The sequence below is a fragment of the Actinia tenebrosa genome, unplaced genomic scaffold (assembly GCF_029948245.1).
Source record: "Actinia tenebrosa isolate PJP-AT-01 unplaced genomic scaffold, QUT_ActTen_1.0 PGA_scaffold4__44_contigs__length_22323623, whole genome shotgun sequence".
Taxonomy (NCBI): domain Eukaryota; kingdom Metazoa; phylum Cnidaria; class Anthozoa; order Actiniaria; family Actiniidae; genus Actinia; species Actinia tenebrosa.
In genome coordinates, this window is record NW_028292581.1 from 19976636 (window position 1) to 19999376 (window position 22741).

The 22741-nt window shown below is 43.7% G+C and overlaps 1 protein-coding gene across 1 annotated transcript; it reads right to left on the reverse strand.

Moving 5' to 3' along the window:
• Window positions 1–1397: 1397 nt before the first annotated feature.
• LOC116296506 (U-actitoxin-Avd8e) lies at window positions 1398–22509 on the reverse strand. The gene is made up of 5 exons (XM_031704530.2): window positions 22344–22509; window positions 4618–4641; window positions 3933–3970; window positions 2786–2889; window positions 1398–1544 (listed from the first exon to the last, which is right to left on the reverse strand). Exons 1-4 carry the CDS (start codon window positions 22444–22446, stop codon window positions 2800–2802), a joined length of 255 nt encoding a protein of 84 aa, XP_031560390.2. The 5' UTR covers window positions 22447–22509; the 3' UTR covers window positions 1398–1544; window positions 2786–2799.
• Window positions 22510–22741: the final 232 nt, after the last annotated feature.

The window sequence follows — 22741 nt, forward strand, 5'->3', positions numbered from 1 at the left end:
CAAAGTAGCAAACTTGGGTATCTTTCCCTCTACGGTTTCTATGGACAATTCCGAGGTGTCTACTTTGGCTACAAATACCGCTGCGGGTTCTCCGTGCAAACTGGACCACTTGGCTGCCATGTGGGAGACGCGATCTACTATTTTTCCTTTCCTGCAGCTGTGTACTATTTGGACATGTAGGAACGTACCAAAGGCTTCCTGAGTCGCAGTGGATATTTTGGATACCAGCGTCTTTGCGTTTCTGCATATGCGTCCATACATGTCGTTCTCTGCGACAAATCCATAGACAAACACATCGTCTACGAACGGTGGTAGCCCGGACAGCGGCTGCAGGCTGGTAGTACCTTCGTTCCCGCGCAAATAGTCGCACTTGGATATGTCTGGTAGTAGATTTCCATCGTACGCATTGTCCAACAGCAAATGTGCCAGCACTCTATTCTTCGCACGTATACCCATCTCTTGCAATGTTGCCGAAATACTCTTTTGCTCTTCCATCGTATATATAGGGCGTCGAAGGTTTTTGGCTACTCGCAGCCCTTGCAAGGTAGCGGTGTTTCGCACCACGGACATTCCTGGTGCTTGCTACCAAAACAGTGGACACAAAAAAATACTTTTCCTACGCAAAATGTGTCTACCAGGAATACCCGTGTGGGAGTAGAAAAGGCAGCTGAAAATGGTTGCCGAAACAATGGGCAAAAATATACTCTTATAAGGAATAGGGTCACCGGTAATTTCAGACAAAAGATAGGGAATAGCTTTGTAATATTTCCCTAGTTTTAATTTTTTCAATGTCTTCCGTAGACTTTGCGGGGTTGGCTCTTCTAAGTGGTCTATGATTTTCTCCTTTACTTTGTTGTCTAAATATACCGGTCGATAACCTTGGATATGACTCATCCAGTCCCTAAAGTATTTTATTCTCTTATAAGGTGTTTTCTTACGACCTCCATTAGCGTAATATTGGTGGCATTTGGTACGGCATTACGAATATTCTTACCACACTCGTAACACTGTGCTGACGTGTCGTCTTCTATTTGCATTTTCTTACCACAACAAACAAGCTTCCTTGGTGGCGGGGCAACAAACTTGGGTTTCAAGCACTTTATACAGAAGTCATAAACAAACTCTTTACATTCATGCATCGTATATAAGACAAATATTTTGACTTTTTAGTAATACGGGGCACGGGTAACCCCCGCCAGCCTTCCTTTGAATTTCACACTTCATATATAAGACTTAAATCTTACGTTAGAGGAAAACACCCCCTTGGGACCCGAATGATCACCGCAAGGTGCCACTTTAGACAGCGAATACAGGGGTAGAGATTGAGTTAGTACCCCCAATCCTTATACTACTATATTCCTTGTCAAAAATGAGTCCACCAAATTAAAACAACAAACTATGTTCTTTTGTGCTTTATTTTCTGACTTATTTCATTTATAATCATTATAATATACAATCGTGCATGAATCATATTTTTATTTTTGTTTTCCATAATTCAGTGGTCCGGTTTGTCCTTCAGGGTGCATGGTCCTTCGTCCTGTCAGCTGCAAAGTTTTCAGACAAATGATATTATTTTAATGATATATGTTATAGGCTAATAAGGTAGGAAGAAAGTGAATAATTATCATTAGCATATACCAACTTGTGTACTTCCTAAGAACGCTCGGCTCATTGGTTAATTGGAGGTGAATATTGTACGATATTTACCTGTGAATCTCAGAATATTGAGTCGCCAACAAAATGGCATCTGCCGGCAATCGTTTTGGTACAATTTCCGATGAGGAAATTGAAAAAATGAAAGTAAATGCCATTCCTATCAATACTAAAAAGACAACGAAGTATGGCCTAAATGTTTTGCTAAGAGTTTTGCAAAAAGTTTTGCGTGAATTTGTCACGGAAACTAAAAGTTTCTGTTTGTTTGTTTTTATTGAATTATTGTATATAAAAATAAGTTACTCTGTACACAAGTTGGTACAGCTCGAAGACTCGCGTCTCGGTAAATATTCCCCGATATTAACTTCGCCTTCGGCGAATAATTGCTAATTATTCTATACTTCCTTCCTAAACAAATTGATTTGTGACAGGAGAAAAGAATCAATTTAATTTAGCACGTAGCCTCGTACTGAAACCTTTGTGCGTGACAAGCGATGCATTGGAAGTTGGCAAGGTGACATCATTTTATAACGCTACTTAATGACAAAGGATGATTGTACCCAAGCTTGACCACAATGTACCGTGTTCATAGAAAATTTCTATATGTTACCCATGAAGTAGGCTATTAAGGTAACATGCTTTTATGACGCTATTCAAGATAAAAGATCGTTGTACCCAAGCTTGACCAGAATGCACCGTGTTCATAGAAAATATCTATATGTTACCCATGAAGTGGTCTATTAAGGTGACATCCTTTTATAGCACTTTTCAAGATAAAAGATCGTTGTACCCAAGCTAGACCACAATGCACTGTGTTCATAGAAAATATCTATATGTTATCCATGAAGTAGGCTATTAAGGTGACATCCTTTTATAGCACTTTTCAAGATAAAAGATCGTTGTACCCAAGCTAGACCACAATGCACCGTGTTCATAGAAAATATCTATATGTTATCCATGAAGAAGGCTATTAAGGTGACATCCTTTTATAGCACTTTTCAAGATAAAAGATCGTTGTACCCAAGCTAGACCACAATGCACCGTGTTCACAGAAAATGCCTATGTTAACCTTGAATTAATTTACCATTACCCCTCTCTACCCAAGACATGTTTAATAAATAACTCCACGTACCTTACTGGCATACCTCAGCACATGCCACAGAGTTGCTTACAGTAGCTCCTTGCAAATTTTCCCATCCGGGATTTCTTCCTCATGCAATCACTTGGGCTAATAACCTATTCACGTATTTCAATACAATTAATTAAAATGGTAGGTGTTATAAAACAACGTTCTAGTTTATTACTGAGTTTCGCTTGAAGTCATGGAAGAATCTACATAGCACTCGCTTCAGGGTCATAATGTTATTCAAAGAAAAAAAAATCTATTGCATTCTATTGTCGTTCTATCTATTGTATCATGTGCGATTCTTTATATTTGTATGATAAAATTACATCATCTGCTTCAGGGGCGGATCCAGGAATTTTTCCAAGGGGGGGTTGTAGCATTGATTGAGGTGGTGGAGAGATATAGCAGACCAAAGGGTTAGGGAGACGATTATTTGCTGCAGGCGAGCATGTTTGTTTCAGGTCCCACACACGGCGTATAGAAAAAAAAGTGAGCGAAATGTGTTCGGCACCCTTGTTTTGATAAAACTCGCGATGCTGTTGGTGTTGTCATAAAAAAAAAAAATCACGATGGCTCTCATGGGGGGGGGGTTGCAACCCCCAAAACCTACCCCTAGATCCGCCACTGTGCTTTCCATGGTGCTCTCCTTAACGTTCATTAGCCAAATCGCAAGTTTCAAAAGAATTCTTTCTCAGGGTGGATAGCACATGGGGGACAGTGTTTGACCACCATTTGGAGCAAGTAAAGAGAGACTTTTATACATCAAACTGATTAAAAACCCATCAATAATATAAGGACAACGATATACTTTAACACTTCAGATTGGACGACTTGCACTTACCCAAGAGCCCACGTTCCTCTTGGTCAGTACCGAAAAACGTTTCTCGGTACTGACCAAGAGAAACGTTGGCTATGGGTACGCGATTGGCACTTACAGCGTATTGCACATAACCCTCCCCCCCCCCCCCCCCCATTCCCTTAAATAGAGCAGTTGTGCTAGAATGAACTCCGGAAATAAAAAGTGCCGAACTTTGCTTTCTTTCAAATATCGAGGTGCTCTTTTATCTCTTCATTTTGCCACCGCTGACTGGATGGTGTAATGACGTAGGGTCACGTGACTTGCTAGTGCAAATGGGATATTGAAAACACTTACGCTTCCGCAAATGTTCGATTTGTATCTGTTGGTACATCCTAAAGAACAAATAAAATAAGAGTTAAATAGTGCAGTCTCAAGAAATGGCTTTAAATATATATATATACCTACTTGCAAGAACGTTGTCATACGAAAATAGAACATTAGTGATTTAGTGGGATAGGAATTATATTAAAAAACAAAAGAAGATCACTGAAGCTGAACTTTCTCTTTTGTCTTTTAATGTATTCCTTTCTCACTAAATTACTAATGTTCTATTCTTGTATGTCAACGTTCTTGCAAGTAGGTGTATACACCGAATCGAAATATGGCGACCAATTTGAATAACTATTGTTCTGCACTGACTAGCACTGACTATCTTATTTGCACTTATTTATTTATTTAATTTACCTTGCACTTGCACTGAAATTTGCTAGATGTCCTTTTGGATTTTGCAAATAAACTATGTAGATGTAGATGTAGATGTAGCGACTGACTAGCTTCTCATACATGTGAAAACGCTTTGTGTTTCCACGTGAACACGAGGCTAGTCAGTCGCTTGCCAGTGCAGAACAATAGTTATTAGAGAGACCCTTAGATTACCATAATTCATAAAACAAACTTGGCAAAGTTTTCGGAATCATCGATGATCCTTTTAAACAAAAATCTGTATTGTGATATAAAAATTAAATTAACTTTGACTTACTTTTTTCGGGCATATCTTCATTCACTGAAAAATAATTGATAACCATGATTAAATTTGATATAAAGAAACTGTAAAGGTAATATCTGTTTCTTTACTTTTGTAGCACTATTTTGATCTTAGTTAGCAGATTCTGGTTACCTTTTACTTTAGTATATTTCTTTTCCATTTTCAAAAACGCGAATAATTGTATTATTTAGTGCTGTTGATGTCAGCTAATTTAGATGCTTTTTAAGCTTAATGACAAAAGGAAAGGAAAAAAGGAAGATGGGTGAAAAAGAGAAAGAAAGAAAGAAAGAAAGAAAGAAAGAAAGAAAGAAAGAAAGAAAGAAAGAAAGAAAGAAAGCAGCAGTAAGGGGGACTCGCGATCGATGCCGTATATTTGCGGGTTTTACCCGGGAAATTACGAACGCGGGTACAGCAGATTTACGGGATTTCCCGCGAAAAGTCCCTTACTGCTGCTGTGTTGGGTACCGCAAACGAAGTATAAGGTATTCTGTTGGATATACGATGCATGAATGTAAAGAGTTCGTAAACAACTTCTGCATAGTTTGCTTAGCACCTAAAATTAACATACCCAAGCCCAAGGGTTTCTGGTGTTGTGGTAAGAAAATGCAAATAGAAGACGACACGTCGGCACAGTGTTACGAGTGCGGTAAAAATATTCGTAATGCCGTGCCTTGTGCTACCAAAGAGCAATATTACGCCAATGGAGGTCGTAAGAAGACCCCATACAAAAGAATAAAATACTTCAGAGACTGGATGAGCCACATTCAAGGTCATCGGCCGGTATATTTAGACGACGAAGTAATGGAAAGAATTATAAACCACTTAGAAGAGCCAACCCCACAAAGTCTACGGAAGACATTGAAAAAATTAAAACTGGGGAAATATTACAAAGCTATTCCTTATCTTTTATCTGAAATTACCGGTAAGTCTATTCCCGAGGTTTCTGATATGACAAAAGCCGAGTGGATGTTTTGTCGGCTGGATAAGGATATTCCTTATTACCCTGACGTAACTTACGAAATATTTTACAAAATTGACCACAACCACCCCCTGTTAGAATGGATTCCGAGGCGACAATAACATATTACGCGTAATTCATACGATGAATTTATATTACGCGTAATAATTTGCCAAATAAGGTTATGCAAATAATTCATATTACGCGTAATTTCCAGACTGTCGTTCGATATGTAAACGAAATCCCGTCACGCTCTTTTCAAAGCAGATGTTTACTGAGCAAGCTTTCTTTGAAGCTCTTCTTTTGCCTCCTGGTAGATCTTTTTGCGAGATTCCTCGGAAAGATCTTTTACGACTGTTTTTTTATTCCTCATGTCCGACTTTAATTTCTCGTACTTTTCCTCTTCGGCCAGAATAAGCGAGAATTCTACGTCGTCTATCTTTCTGTCACGCAAAGCCTTTGAGACAAGGTCAGTGATCGTATTTACTTTAGCCCTTGACAGAGCTATTGTCGTGTCATGCTTGGATATCTTGCTTGACAACTGTTTCATAATACCTGTTGTAACAGCGGAAACGATGCCGCAGACGGCGCCGACGCTAGCCAAAGGAACTCCAACAATTATTCCCGGTCCAGTAAGCGAAGTAGCAACGCCAGAGCCTGTTAACGCCACGGACATGGAGCCGGAAGTTATCGCGATTTTATGTAATATGCTTCGGGCTCTAGCATACTTTTTTCGGACTTTTTCGTAGTGTTTTGCCTGCCCTTCCAAGTAAGCTAAGATTAAGTTCGCTTTATTCAGACGAAAGTTTTCGGCGTTTAGTTCATTAATGGGGACGTCTGGATACAACTGAGGTGCTGATGGTATAACATCCATTATATATACTAATGTACGACGCTTTTGGAAATGACGTAGAGGAGAAGCCGCATCACGACAACCGGGATTACTGGAACTGGAGAGCATTTAGGAAAATGTTCCCAAACGCAAAGTCTACTATGTTCGAAAGAAGACCCGATGGGATTTACTATAACGGTTCTAGGATGTACAGCAATGAGGATTTAAAGCCTAAGCTAGTTGATAAGGTAAAACATTTAGAAGTGCGTAAGGAGTCTAACTTTCCAGAGAATCTACTACCGACGACGGAAGATTATCCATTTTACGACAACAAAGGTGGTGCAAATGACTTTGCTAAGATGGTTACCTCCTTAAAGATTCCCGTGGGTCCTACGACTTTTAAGATAAAAGTCAGAGACATATTTAGAGAAACTGCCACGAAGCATGCCTCAGGGAAGGAATCCAGAGAATGGTTGTCAGGTCCTAATATGCGGTATTGGCCGCAGCAGTTAAACTTTGCTGTATGGGCTGCTACTAAAGGATGTGGTATAGCTGTAGACATGCTCCATATTCCTTTCCTGCGATTTCATGTTGCTTTTACTATTCGTAGGATATTGTTTGAGTTAGGAGTACCACTTCCTAATGACATCGTCTTTGACCCAAAGGATAACAAATATAATAAAGTTGCATGGGAGCGATTAAAGAACGAATTTAAGCTCACCAACCCCGACTTTCGTAACCATGAAGGTGCCGCACATGGTTTAGGAGAGACTTACACCTATGCTTCGTATGTTGGAGCTAGCATAGAAAGACCGGGTATGGGGTATCCTAGCAGATGGGAGTTCTCTGACTTAGGGGGTAAAGCATCAAAAGGTAACTTGATTTACTTCATAGAAAGCAAAGAGAAATATCCTTGGGCACCTTTCTTCGCTGCAAAGGGTATTGGATTAAAGAATCTTGCAAGGATTAATCGAAGCATCGAAGCCTTTGTTTACTGTATTCTAGGAGCGCAGGTTAGCACTCGCAGCCCAATCGTAGATGCCTCTGGTGCGTCACAGGAAACGCAGCAGGTATTCCTTGTTCTCTTCGAGAGTGCTATTATTGAGAATGAGATATCTAAGTCAGTCCAGAGATATCAATTAGCAGTACAGCAGTCTAAAGTGCGACTGGATTACGCCTTGAGTCCTGGTTGTTGGTTAATGCCTAGTAATTTGGTCATCAACGCCGATTCAGTCGTGGGTTACAACAACAAACTTCAGCGAGCTACTAAGAGTATGAAGTTTGGGGTAAATGATGTGAACTCTGACACTCTTAGGAGCATTCCCCATTTTGTAGAGAAGCCAAAGAAGGAACACACAGAAAAGCCATTAAAAAAGGTAGAAAAACCCGAACCAAAGAAAATAAAGAAGGTTACCGAGGAATATGACCATAACTTATTAAAGGCCGGCTTAGCAGCTGCAAGCATTGGTCTGAGCTATTATATATGGCGATGAACAACCCCTACATAGCTGGAGTAGATTGTGTCTATACGACTTACACAGGCGAGAAAAAATACACCCAGGCATCTTGGGTTGATGTCACGGGCATGTCCGTGTATTTGAACTACTCCGGAAAGAAGTTGATATTATGCAGCATTTCTTTGGGGGCCGTTAGCAGTGCGAATGTAGGATTTCGTTTCTGTGACGACAATGGAGTATTACAGCCCATGCGCGCGAAGACAAACAACAGGGAGCCTACGCATTTCTCAGTAGAGCCGCCAACGAATAGCTCTGAGAATCTTTCCGTTTGGACTTTCCACATGGTTGCTGATTGCCACGGGAAGGTAAAGCTGCAGATAAGAGTAGATGACACCGGGAGTGTTTGCATAAATAGCATAGAAAATCAAAGGAATACTGTCTATAACCACATGACCATCAGCACTTTGACGGTAATGAGCCTCTAGAAGGGAACTTGTTCCCTGTAATATATGAATCCATACGTGAGGGAAACGCGTTATACCCACCGCTTAGATGAAGAGGGATATGACAACGGCGCTTGGCATGACGTTGGACTGTGGGTTGAGGTTGGGGGCACTGCATTGGTCATTTGCACTATTAGCATTAATACAAATACGCATGCGAATGTGGGGTTTAGGCTTATCGATGAAAATAATAAGCCCCTACTTCCTTATCGAACTTCAACGAACACCAGGAAAGTTACCCATTTTTCGATGGAGCCACACACAGGGTCCTCTGAAGACCTAACGCCAGTGACTTTTCATATGCTAGCCAATTGTAAATATGCTAAGTTGCAAGTCACTTCTGATGACGGCAAGTTTGGGATAAATCGCATAGGTCGCAGGCCTGCTAATGCAGCCTGGAGTCATAACCCCATTTCTACCATGAGTGTGTTGCCGTTGGTTCCAAATTACCAGGGCGGTGCTAATACCGTCTTTCATTATCCTCAAAGCAGGGCACCGCCCGAGGATAAGATCAAGCCTTCATCTTCTTCAGGAGGACCACCCCAATAGCGACGACTAATATCCAAATGTTATTCCCCACGAACTTTAACAGTTCTCCGCCGGCCCTAAGTGCCAAGGAAACAACCGAACCCAGCAGCCCAGGCAAGCCGGCTGCCATCTTTTTTCCCAAGTCCGTCAGCCCATTGCCTAATTTCTTTACGCCCGCGCCTGTAGCCTTAAGCGCGCTAAGGATAACTCCTACTACGGTGCTAATAGCGACCGCAAATGCCAGTGGAACGCCATACTTCATCAGAAACCTTTTTATTTTTTCCTTGGTGGTAAGCCCCAGCTCCTTTTCCAGGTTATCCTTTTGCGATTGTAATTGCGCGACTCTTTCCTGAAGGGTTTCTACTTCCTTTTGAGCTGCCTCCCTTTCCTCTTCAGTACTAGTTTGGTCATTGATTATTTCCTGCTGCCGCTCTATTTGCCCCTCCAGGTCTTCGATGGCCCGATCTCTTTGCCGGATTTGCTCCTCTTTAGTGTTGATTTCGGCAACCAACTGCCGCCGTTCCTCCAAAGAGCTGGATATGGTGATATGCAAGTTTTTAGCTTCTTCCTTGCTTATGTCTAGGTCTTGCAGGGCAAGTTCGAAGACCTTTTGGGCTTGATCTCTTTCACGTAAGGCATTTTCTTTTTGTTCTCTAAGTTCTATTATTCTTTGGTTTTTATCGTTAAGTTCTCTCTTTTGAGCATCAAGGAGTAGTTGGTTTTGTCGCATATAATCTGCTTCCCTTTCTTCCAACGTTTCTTGTAGTTCCTCGACGCGCTTTTCTAGCGCGACCTTTTCATTTATGTTTTCCAATCTTTCTAACATGCTTCTAGTGGCACGCTGGAAGCCTTTTAATCTTGCTACGTCACCCCTAACTTCGCCATTTTCGTCAAAGAGGGGTTGTGGTTTCGTCCAGCGGTCTTTATCAGGAAATCTCAGGTCTTGAACGCTTATGAGGACTTTGTTTCCGCGTTCTGTGAGCCTTACGTCGTCAGCATCGAAACGGGAATAGCGCTCATTTAGCTCTTCCATTGCCCACTCTACGGTTTCCCGCGCGGCTGCCTCAGGCTGCTCTATGTTTTGAAGCTCCAAGTACTCAGGGACGGGGCTGCCGTGGTTTTTTGATTGCCACATGCGATTCAAGGCGGCCTTGAAGCTTTTCCATCTATTACCATACTTGTTTTCTAGAGCCATGTTGTAGATTAGGGGGTCGGTATCCGCGCCTTTAGTCCATGCGTCGTATTCTTCGTCATTGATATCAACTTGACCTTCTTCAGTGGTGGGATCAAAATCTGTTCCTTCTACTTCCATTATATATGATAAGCTCGAAGTTAAACCCCAACATATTACCTAAGCAGGTCGGCGGACTGAAAGCAGAACGCACCTTTCACCGGGTTACATTCACGCCTTCTAGCGCTAAGCCAGGTGAGACGCTGTACGTAGGCGTACCCCGCCTAACGGATAACCTAGTATTGGTTCCTGGCACCCTGGCGCTAAGGTTTAACCTAGCAATACAGCCAGATACCGTAGACACGCGTTACGTCGTCAATAATGCAGGTAGAAACCTTGTTTCCAAAATGCGCGTAAAGTTCGCCGGGGAATCCTTGCTGGACTTAAACAGGTATGATTTGTATACCACGTACAAAGACTTATGGTTGACTGCATTTGACCGCGCGCAAAGGATAGAGCAGGGAATCGCCAGTGAAACCATACGCAAGGTAAGAAGCGCAACCGAAAGCGCCTCGGGAGAAGACGAAATAAAGACGGCTTATGGTACTAAATATGTCGTTCCTTTGGACTTTGAAGTTATTACGAACCACGGTGCATACTACCCAAGGCAGCTAAGCGAGCTGCAGTTCGAAGTGACCCTAGCAGATACTACGAACATCCTGCAAGGAAAAGATGTAAGTTCATCAGCCGTGGATCCTTATTTCATCAAGAACTTGGAGCTGCAGTATGAAACGGTATACAGCGAAGACTTAGCACGTAGCGCCGGTATGGAATACAGCTCCGGGAAGGCTTTCCTTTACGATCACGTCGTGATGTACAAGACGTTCAGCTTTACAAATAACGTCGAAGAGGTCATCAACCAAAGCATTAACCTTCCCAGGCGCAGCCTTACAGGGATAATGTTGCTGTTCGCAAAGACATACACGGCAGGATTGCGTGACTCCGAGGCGTTCTTTAATCCTAACATTACCAACGTAGGTGTTAGCATCAACGGAGTGCCTAATAAGGTTTACTCACAAGGGATAAAGCCCGCGGATATGTACCGGGAAGTCGCACGTAAGTTTGGCGACCAAATTAGCCCAAAGGAATTCTTTAAGGATAAGTACGCGCTGTGGATCGACATGCGCACGACGAACGACGAAGACCTACATGGACAGGGATTACGCCTGGTAAATACCCAGGACGGCATTACGTTGGAGATCAAGCGCACCAAAGACGCCAGCGACACTACTAAGATAAATGCATACATTTTCGTAGTCTCAGACGCGCAGCTAAGCGTGGAAATGAATCAGCTAAAAAGCGTTGCGTACTAGGATGACTGAGGATAAAAATATCCCTTACGTATAATATGCTCCGCGTATTCGAAAACAACGAAACTAAACTGCAATGCCTAGTGCAAAGCGACAAGCTGTACTTTAAGGCGAAAGAGGTAGCAAAGGCATTAGGTTACGCAGACACCAAAGATGCTATTAAAGTCCACGTGGGGGATAAGCATAAGAAGAGGCTTAGTGAATTTAGAATAGAGGTGAATCGCCTCCCTTCTGGTTCACACCCACAATCCCTGTACGTGACGGAATCTGGTTTGTATCAGTTAATATTTAGCTCCAAGCTACCGACAGCAGAGGCATTTCAAGATTGGGTCTTCGAGGATGTCCTACCAACGTTAAGGAAGGCAGGAAAGTACTCTCTGGATGGTCCAAACAAGTTAGTCTTCAAGATCGAGAACGAGTTCGACCTGCACAAGAAAGTCGTAGATTACATGCGTCGGTTTCACCCTACGCTGTTATTAGCACCTGGACTCGGGGAATTGCAAGATACCACCAGTAAAAGGATAACGTGCTGGAAAAAGGGCTACCAGGCAGGTCAACCCGACATCCTAATTCTTAACTCCCATAAAAAATACAATGGGTTATGTCTGGAACTGAAGACGCCAAAGGGTAACGGCGTATTGTCCGACAAACAAAAAGCGGTATTGACGCAATATGAAATGAATGGTTATCTTGCGATGGTTTGCAACGATTACGATCTGATCTGCAGGGAAATCGACCGTTACGTCGACGGCATTCGCATACCCTGTCCTGGCTGCGTTAAGGCTTTCAAGTCACAGGAGACGCTACAAACGCACCGAAAGATATTTCATAAATATAATGATAGTTGAACAAACTCACTGGCGCGAATTAATACAAGGCATTTCATACAAAATAAAAAATTACGTCGTCTTCGAGGACATTAACCGTTTAAGGTTGGCCCTCTTAGACGGCGGCCAAGAGTACAGTTTATGGGCTCCTGACTGCGTACGGTACGTACTGCAAGGCGAAGAGTACACTCACATACGTAGCTATGGTAAAGTCAACGGTCGATGGAAGTTCGACGTTGAAAGAAAGGCGGAGGCTAATCCATTGTGTGATTAGTCGTCCTTATGGGCTTCTAGGTATTGGTCTGCTACGGCGGACCTCATTTTTTCTGACACGTAATTAGTCGATATCGTAATCAAAGCTCCTCCTGTGAACGCTGCGGTGTAAGGTAACATCATATATTAGACCATTCTTTTCGTATTGCAAGGTAATGGTCTAAAGGCTTGGGACCTTCGTACAGGCAACACCAAATATGTTGGCCGCTGCGTTGACAACCACATTTATCGCAGATGCCGTCCCAGTGTTCTCGGTTCTCCCATCTTACTCCTTCGTAGTCGTCAAAGCATACGAAATCTTGGTCTATTTCTTTTTTACGCAGCACTAAAGCCCGGCTGGTTTCAAGGGGGCAACATCGCTCTGCTAAATCGCCGTGGGTCTCGCAGACCACATCTGTGAGGTCATAGCGACGGCAGCGGTACTTATGCCAGTTTTCTTCGAAGAGGGGTTCATCGCATCGGTGGCAATGACCTTTAAGGCAGACTCTATGCTCGCGGTGATATCGTAGGGCTTGGAGGGTGGACAGCTTTTGACCGCAGTCACCACAAAGGGTGCTTATGGGACGGTATTTCAGTCGCTCCATATACCTTACAGATCCTCTTTGTAAGCTAAAGTTTTTCGTGCTTTAGGATCTGTGGGACACCAATGCCCAACAAAGGATCCTTCGGGGAATACCTTATTACAATGAGGACAGGTGTATTTTTTCTCCTCACGAATTATGCAGTCGGCAGGTAGTTCACATGTAATGCAGCCCATATATTGAAAGGGTAACTAGAATTCCTCCTGCGCCTTAACTTCGATGTAAGGAGATCTTAATAATATCTCATTATTCTTTCTTAGGATACGTTACGTAAAGACTTATTTTAGGGTCCTTCATATTATCCTCTTTTTATTTATTATATTAAGTAATGTCAATGAGATATCATTAAAGAATAATAAGGTATCATTAAGACTAAAGGCCCTAAGAATATAAGCCTAATAACATTTAAAACATTGAGAAATAATACCCTATCATTAAAACTAAAGGCCCTAAGAATAAAAGCCTAATAACATTTAAAACATTAAGGAATAATGACATTAAAACTAAAGGCCTTAAGAGACCCTACCCTATCAGCAACAACGAAGTAGGATCATTAATAAGGCATAAAGAACACCCTACTATAATGACGTGCAACGATTGCAACAAACGATTCAGTTCCTTACAGCGACTTAACTATCACACCGAAAACAAGGTCTGCTTTAAGCAACGCGCAGCAACGACATGCGAACATTGCAATAAGACCTTTACGACCAGCCAAGCTCGTTCCTACCACGTCAAAAACAAGGTCTGCTTTAAGCAACGCGCGACAGAAACGACATGCGAACATTGCAATAAGACCTTTGCTACCGCGCAAGCTTGTTCCTACCACGTCAAGAACAAAGTCTGTCGCCGAAACAACGCACACAACCTTACTTGCGAAGAATGCTACAAGGTACTAAGCTCTCCTCAAGCACTAGCATACCACATGGAACACAGAGTCTGCCTCAAATCTCTTTGCAAAAGCTGCAACGCATCCTTTGAAGATGCCTGGCACAAATACAGATGTAAACGATACGACCTTTCAGAAGTCGTCTGCGAAGAGCATGGCGACGTAGCAGAACGTTGTTGTCCAGTCGACACGGTAAGGCAATTAAACAACCAGAAAAAAGAAATAGACGACCTCTTCGTGAACTTCGACGTCACATTTGAAAAGGTTGCCTGGGAGAACGTAGACTACTGGAACGACACTTGTGATAAGTGTGGCTGCGTCAGGAAGGAACAACACTTGTGGCAGTGCTTATACGATCCATCACAAGCACGTACTTTCAGTTGCTATGCTGAAATGCGTATGAAAGATGCGCTGCTACAGAAGGCGGAAATGCTACGCCAGCAACGACGATGAGGTTCTATGGAGGATATTGAATGAAATCCTTGATGGACTCCTTAGCCCAGCCTACCATTGTCAAAAGCGCACCAAACCGTTCTGCACGCTTCAGACCACACATTTCATCATACAATTCCTGCACGCGCTCTTTTAACCGGTCTATCTCTTCCCTTTGTATTTCTATGGTGTCTTTTTTATCCTTTGCGTCGGCGGTAATCCTTCTTACTGCTTCCACTGGTTCCATCTATATATGAATCCAGATCACATGCCTTGTAATGCTCTGATAGTAGGACCCACCGGCTGCGGAAAGACCCAGTTCATCGTGGAGCAGCTATTAGGGCCCTTTAGATACCGCTTCGACTACATAGTGCTATTATGTCCCACCTACGTGAATAACCGCACCTGGACGGGCATAGGAGTGAAAGATGACGACTTCTTCGTAGATATCTTAGATCCTAACGAGTTATCCAGCCATTTGAAGTTCTGGCACAAACAATTCCCTAAAGATACGCAGACTTTACTCATACTGGATGACATTGCCTGCGGGGACGACGTAAAAAAGCGCACCTCCGAATTAGTGAAGCTCGCTTTCAGCGGCAGACACGACAATATCAGCGTTTGGTTGCTTTCCCAGCAGCTTACCAGTGTCTCTAAACCCTTTAGGGAAAACATAGGCTCTCTCGTAGTATTTTATACTCCGAGCCGGAGTGACCTGGAAACCATCTTAAGCGACTACGGCGGTGAGATATCCAAGGAACAGTTGCATGAATACATGCGGCATTTAAAGACGCATCAACATTCCAAGATGATCTTCTCTTTGAGGTTTCCGTATGACGTTAACATATATGGAGATTGAGCAGCTCATAGATGAAGTCCCCACACAGTTAGATGAAAGTAACCTCAAGGAACAACTTAACATCCTTGTGTCATCTGGGAAGTGCAAAGAAATGATAGGCAAGGAACTTACCCATGAGCAGGTTAATAAGCTGTCAGAAGAGGAGGTTAAGAAGTTCCATAAGAGGTACGAGGCCGCCCTTGCAAGTAAGACCACCGACGCCGTCGCAGACTCCGCTATCCGACTTGCCACCAAGCTTCTCGGACTTGCGCTGCCTATAGACGACGTGGAGCAACTGCGGAAGGACATAAGAGATGACTATGTCATCGCCCAAGAACTTAAGATAACCTGCGGCTGGTTGTCTTTGAAGTGCGGTAAGTTAATGGCAGTAGCCTCTGCGGCTTTGCACGTAGCTCAGCACGTAGACTTGAAGGAGGTACTAGGTTCCTTCGGAACATCTTGGAAGGACTTCAAGAAGGATAGAGAAGTCGAAAAGGTCTTTCAGGCAGCACTTACTGAGGTACCTGATCAAGTCGCCTCAAGTACCTAGTTAAGTCATTCGTAAGTACTTAGTCAAGTCACCTCAAGTACTTAGTCAAGTCGTTGTCAAGTCGTTGTCAAGTCGTTGTCAAGTCGTTGTCAAGTCCTTCAAGTCCCTTAATATAAGATGAGTGACACCGAAGAACAACCACCCGTAGAAGATACCAAGATTACCAAGGCTAAATCTCCGGGCAGAGTCGCTGCCGGAAAGAAGCTCGCGGAGATGAATAAAAAGAACAAAGCAAAGAAGGAGGAAAAGGTGGAGGAAAGAGAAGAGGAATCCTTTATCAATCCTGGGTACGTCATTGGCGCGATAGGAATTGCTATAGCAGCAGGCAGCCTCTACTTACAATGGCGGGCTACGAAGCCAGAAGTAAAGTGGGAGGCCGTGCATGTGCCGCCAACATATCACGCACCTGTGGAGGTTAGAAAAAGTAAGATCCCTGAAATGGAGTAGATTTATCACCCGTGGCGACCTAGATTTTCCTTCTCGCTTTGTAATATAATGTCGACCGCGTTGTTGAAAACTGTTGAAGAAGCAGCTATCATTACTTCCATCGTTGCGGGTATTGGTTGGGTAGGTAAGAAAGTGCTCAAAGAAGACTTTACTGAAGACCCAAGCAAGAGCTTCGCTAACTTTGCTAAGATGACCGCTGCCGTAGGCGGGGCTATCATGCTAAAGGATTACCTACGAAAGGAAAAGTACCTGCCTACGACGTAAGCTTTGCTTGCGTCTAATATAAATGGTTAGCTTAGTCGCAGGTGGAGTCATTGCAGCTTTAGCATTTACAGGAGCTAATTATGGCGGTAGATATCTGGATAAATTAGTTGGCGGTGATAAAAACGCAGAATCTAACGCTGAGAGGAAGAGGCACGACTTAGCGCTGGAGAAATATCAGCGGGACGTGGCGGCTTGGAATGAAAAAAGACAAGCTTACAGGGATTGGTTGGACAAGAATTACCAAGACAAAATGCAGGCGGATGAGAACTTCGAAAACACAGACTACGCCTTCAAACTTTATGCGCAAGCACACCCCGCGGCATTAACGGGGTTAAGAAAGCCTCAGTTCAAGAATTACTACCAGCCTTCTAAGAAACGAAAAGACAATGAGTTGGTCTTCGTAGGAGTCGCAGGGCTGGCGGGAGGCGTGGCCTTGGCGTATCTGCTCTAACGAAGGGGGACTTGTCCCCTGTAATATATGATCGTCTTTTTGGAAAGCGACAAGAATAACTTTACCACTTATCTGAATCCCCCCATCAAAGCCTGTAAGGTTCGGTTGGTTAGTTGCTCTTTGTACAATTCTTGGTATAATTTAATTAATGGCTTTGTCATCGGAACTTCCGGCACCAAACCAAAAATACCAGATTCCCATTACGCCCCTATAACACTGGCTAAGGAGCTAGCAAAGCATGGATATACTCTTACCACAGGATTGCCTCATGAAATGAAATTCAAGAAAAATAGTGGAAGCGCTAATCTAAAGGACAGTTCATTGGTAGAACTCCTGGGCCTTACTAGTACCACGATAAATAGCAGCAGTACATATGACGTGAAATGGAAGGTCGCATCCTCTTACGAAGTCTATTGCGACTTGGTTCATAGTTACAACAATGGAGAAAAGTCTTCTCTTATGTCCAAGTTTCTGCCCAAAGGTAATCCATTTGACTCAGAAGAATACACCCCCATTTCTTTAAGCTATGACTTGTCTAATTTGGTAGAAAGCATAAACATCACCATTAAAGTGGACGGAAAGACGGTGGATTTTAACGGACGTAAGATCAATCTTGTTTTGGAATTCATATAATGGGCCGCGTAGAGTACAAACTCAAAAGGATTTACTATGGGCCTGAGGGCTATTGGAAAGGAGCGTCAGCTATCAAGAAACTCGCGACCGCGGCCAGGGTATCAGATGAAACGGCTAAGAAGTGGTTGAAAAAACAAACCCTCTGGCAGGTTTATCTTCCCGTGCCGAAGTACATTCCCAGGCCCAGCTTTACCGTAAATGCCCCTAATGAAGTTCATCAGGCGGATTTGCTTTTCTTACCGCACGATAAGGTGAGAAAAAAGACCTATAGGTACGCTTTGACCGTAGTTGATATCGCAAGCAGATACAAGGACGCCGAACCCATAACCAGCAAGGATTCTGGGGAAGTCGCAGAAGCCCTAGGTAGGATTTATAAGCGCGTCTTGAAATGGCCTAAGCTGCTGCAAGTGGATGCGGGGACGGAGTTTATGGGCGTGGTTACCAAGACCCTGAAAGACCACGGCACTAAGATTAGGAGAGCTGAAGCTGAGTACCACAGGGGTCAGAGCATCGTCGAAAGATTCAATAAGACCCTGGCCGAGCGTCTCTTTGGATACCAGTATTGGAAAGAGCTGGAAGATCCCTCCAAACGCAATAGGGAATGGACTCAGAGGCTCCCCCAGGTCGTCGCGGCTTTGAACAACGAGGCGGCCAGGGCTACGGGAATGAAACCCAGGGATGCCATAAAAAAGAAACACGTGGAACACAAGTCCTACGTCAGAAGTTCGAGGGCGGTCGGACTGAAGGAAAAAAAGCTACCCCGCAACATAGTGGTCAGATACCTCTATCAGCCGGGGGAACTCGAAGGTGGCAGTAAGAGAGCCACGGATCCTAACTGGTCTTTGGAAACGTATGAGATTTCAAAGTCCGTCACCAAGGAAGGGCAACCCGTGTTGTATTACCTAAATGGCCCAAGTCGTGGATTTGTCATGGAAGAGCTGCTCATAGTCCCCAAAGACTCAGAGTAGCGCAGCACCGCGCGCCCGATTACACTCTAGGCATGTCAGTCTTACGTTACCTCTGCAATGCCCGCGTTTGTTGTTGATACGATCCACGGAGAACTGCTGATCGTCATTCGGGTCAAACCTCCATAGTAGAGGTATGTTACATTTGGCACACCTTGCCCCTTTCTTATAGACGTCGTCCACGCAGAGGTCGAACGTCATATTTTTTTCTTCGTCGTGGCGCTTGTAGCGAAGGAGTTTCTTCGTAATGTTCTCTTTGGCTACGTCTTCTGGGGTCTTATCGTAACGCAGTTGCGGACCCCAAGCTCTTTTCAATTGCTTGGCGTATTCTACGCGGCTTACGGCGGTGTAAATTAAGTTACTCCAACACAAACGCTGGTCTATGATCCACATCGTTTCTTTTACGGTTAATCCCTGGGCACTATGTACCGTCATGCAGTAACCAAGTCTCCAATCGGGGTGGGAAGTAATCCTTTCTACGTCTTTCATTTGCACCCAGGCTTTATCGTGGGTAACTGCGTTCTCTAAAGTAATGTCAGTGCCAGGTACCCGTACGTCTCTTTTCTGCATTCTGGTATCTCGGGGCTTATAGCAAACGGGTACGAGATTAGTGGGGAATCTTTCGCGGTGAATATTTAACAGATCTTTTTGAATACGGGCCTGAGAAGCACGCTTACTACTTAAGACAACATCTTTGGGGTTCCAGGCCTGTAAGAATTCCTCATAGGACTTGGCTCGTACTCTCTTACGGAGTACTTTACATTGCTGAGCGTCTGTAAGGCCCCTTAGTTCCGCTTTGAGGTTCCTTACTTGATCCTTGCTACGGTAATCGGTGTTAATTTCCTCTGCGTAATCTACCATTCCTTTTAACCATTCGTGGGGCATTTCCCCTGCTATTGGGGGTGGCTGGCAAGGATCTCCTGCGAAGATTACCTGGCACTTACCTTTTAGGAAGTCTACGAACTCTTTTAGGATTTCTAAGGGCACAGTACAGATTTCATCCCATAAGATCACAGGAGGAATATCATGAATAGCTTCTGGGACCCATTTAGTGCCATTCCAACGAAAGAAACTGTGGTAAGTTTGTGCTTCAAAGCCCTTAGCGGCGAGTTCGCGTTCTAAACGATGTGTAGGAGTTAATACGGTTACTTTAGGGAATAGTTGCAGGACTCTGGTAGTCTTACCACTGCCTCCTGTTCCGTAAAGATAAGAGAAGCGGTGGTAAGAAATGGGGTCTGTGACACTTGGTAATGGTTCCTCAGTCGGGGTTACCGTTCCTTTAGTACGATTACCGTCGTAGGTTACTCTTGCTCGCCAGGCCTTTATCTCTTCGTCCTTGACCCTCCATTGCCCGCTTTCTGCTAATTCGTCGTCGGTGTAGAACTCTTGCACCTTTTCAAGCACTGCAGGTTTGACGTACAAAGAGTCAGTAGCTACTCTTGGAATGTCTTCCTTGTCAAACCGCAACAACATCGCTAAGAGATTAATGTGGGCGTAAGCTAACATGCTAGCACGCAGATGGTAATACTGCGGTCTGTGGTCTTGATAGTAACACAAGGCATTCCATTGTTGCAGGGAATCTGTGAAATGATCCCACTTCTCTACTGACACCATTGAACCTTGGTCGTGAGCTCGTTGCACGAGGAAGCTTAATTCTCCTTTATCTGTGATTAAGCGGCGTTGCATGTGCTTCTCCCCTTCCTTTGCGCCCTGAGTGAACTTACCAATAACTATGCGGGCGGTAGCATTGTCTTCTGGCAGCCATTTGGTAAACTCCCGACGACATAATATTGCCTCATGAGCAGCGTACGTAAGGAGTTTCCGTTCTTCAAGGAACTTTAATAGCGGCACAGGGATCCATTCCTTTTCTTGCAGATGCTTCCCATACCACGCGTAAATTATGGGATGTAATCCCTTCTTTAGCTTCCAGCTGGTCAATCTAACGAATCCTGTTGCTGGGGCATCGTACGTACCATCCAAAGCTACCCTAAAGAATTGGCTGCCCGGATGTCCGTAACGGTCATAATACTCTTTACAATCTCCTAGGCCTTTGAAAGACGCAGGGTAACAATGTTTCATATCCAGCGAGACATACTCGTCCTCGTCGTATTCCATATTCCAAAGACCTCCGTGACCATGTTCTATGCAGGCTTTGGGAATTGGAAGGTCGCTAGGAGTCGGCTTCCAGCCATTACGCTTCTTTGCGGCTAAGAAGTCCAGGGAACGAGAACTTAATACTTCGGGAAAATCTTCACCCAGGTCTTCACAAACGCTGTCTATCTTCAGCTGTTCCATTTCGGGTCTATACAGAGTACCGTCTTGTGTCATAAATTGCCTACCTTCTGCGTCCATTAACCAGATGGAATTCTCATGAACCAAGTCTGCTAACGGAGATACTTTGTAGACTGAGGTCTTAACCTTCTTAGGAAACCTTAGTTCCCGCCAAGCGTGCCCATTATGTTGGTAGATAACAATAGGAGCTCCTCTACCTCCATATTTGTGAGTCCCAGAGTAAATAAACCCGTCTGTGATATCTTTAACGTGTATACGCCGCTCTAATGCCACTTCCAACTTCTTAATATTGGCTATGGTTCCTCCAGTCTTGCGGGTAGAATGCTCCCACTTTCGAATGGCTTCTCGGCGCTTTAAGGTTAACTTACCACCACGGGAAGCATCTTCAAAGAATTCCCGGACTAGCTTACCAACACAGTTACCAGGATGTCGCATTGGTTGTAACTTCTTTACATCTGGCGTGGGCATTTCATACGCCCCGTAAATTACCACCGTAACAGGGTAAGCAACCTCATAGAATAACATGTCAATTCCTTCTAATGCTCCCGGGTTGGTAGCCTTACTTAAGACGAACAGGTTCTTTTTACCAGACGCTCTAATGGGATTGCGGCCCCTTTCAATAATCCATTCCCCGTCCAGATACTTTATAAAGGTCAACTCCAAACGGTAATTACCCTCGGGCATTAGGTCGATTATCTGTTCTGCTCTTTCCTGTGTCATAGTCTCATCCGTATTACCTTCCATAAATGTCGTAAAGGCAAAGTCTGCGTCTAACCTGTCCAAAACCTGGGTTCTGAGTTTGCGCACAGTCTTGTTCTTGATACTTTTGATGGTATCCATTATATAGGACGTATTTCATACTTCGTTTGCGGTACCCAACACAGCAGCAGTAAGGGACTTTTCGCGGGAAATCCCGTAAATCTGCTGTACCCGCGTTCGTAATTTCCCGGGTAAAACCCGCAAATATACGGCATCGATCGCGAGTCCCCCTTACTGCTGCTAAGAAAGAAAGAAAGAAAGAAAGAGAGAGAGAGAAAGATAGAAAGAAAGAAAGAAAGAAAGAAAGAAAGAAAGAAAGAAAGAAAGAAAGAAAGAAGAAAGAAGAAAGAAAGAAGAAGAAAAAGAAAGACGAAAGAAAGAAAGAAAAAAGAAGAAAGAAAGATAGAACACGAAAAAGAGAAGAAAGAACAAAGACCGAGATACCCAGCCAAAAGCCCTCCGCCGCCCTCCCCCGCACCCCCCCCCCCCAGACCGACAGCAAGCATGCCGCGCCGCACACGACACAAGAAGAAAAGAAAGAAAGAAAGAAAGAAGATTTATACGAAATGGTCCCTCAAAATCGGGCATATATCGATAACTTGGTAAAGTAGTCCACACTATTTTCATTTGCAGTTCAATATACAGAATAGATGAGAGAATGAAAGGGAGAGACCTAACTCTACAGAATAAAAAAACTTACTATGTGCAGTCAGGATCTCCTCCAGCAGTTCCGAATCAGCACAGACCTGACACATCAACACAGTTCCGATCAGAAGAAGAACGAGCATACGAACAGAAGCCATGGTAAATCTGTTAGAGTCTATCGCGAACTTTAGTAGATACTTGCTGGTTTGATAGTGACAGAGTTCTGCGTATAGAGAGTATATATAGTCGTAGTACTGGCTTTCATTTCACAGATGGTGACGGCTTGTTTGATTGTTCTATTCAAATTCTATTCACTTGATTACCGCATTTGTTATTAAGTGGCTTTGGATTCATCACTTATTTAGATGGTGTTAATACTGATTAATTAAGAAAGAATTCATTGGGTTTAAATTTCTTTTGGGGACTTTGTGGAATGGCATGAGGGGAAGAGAA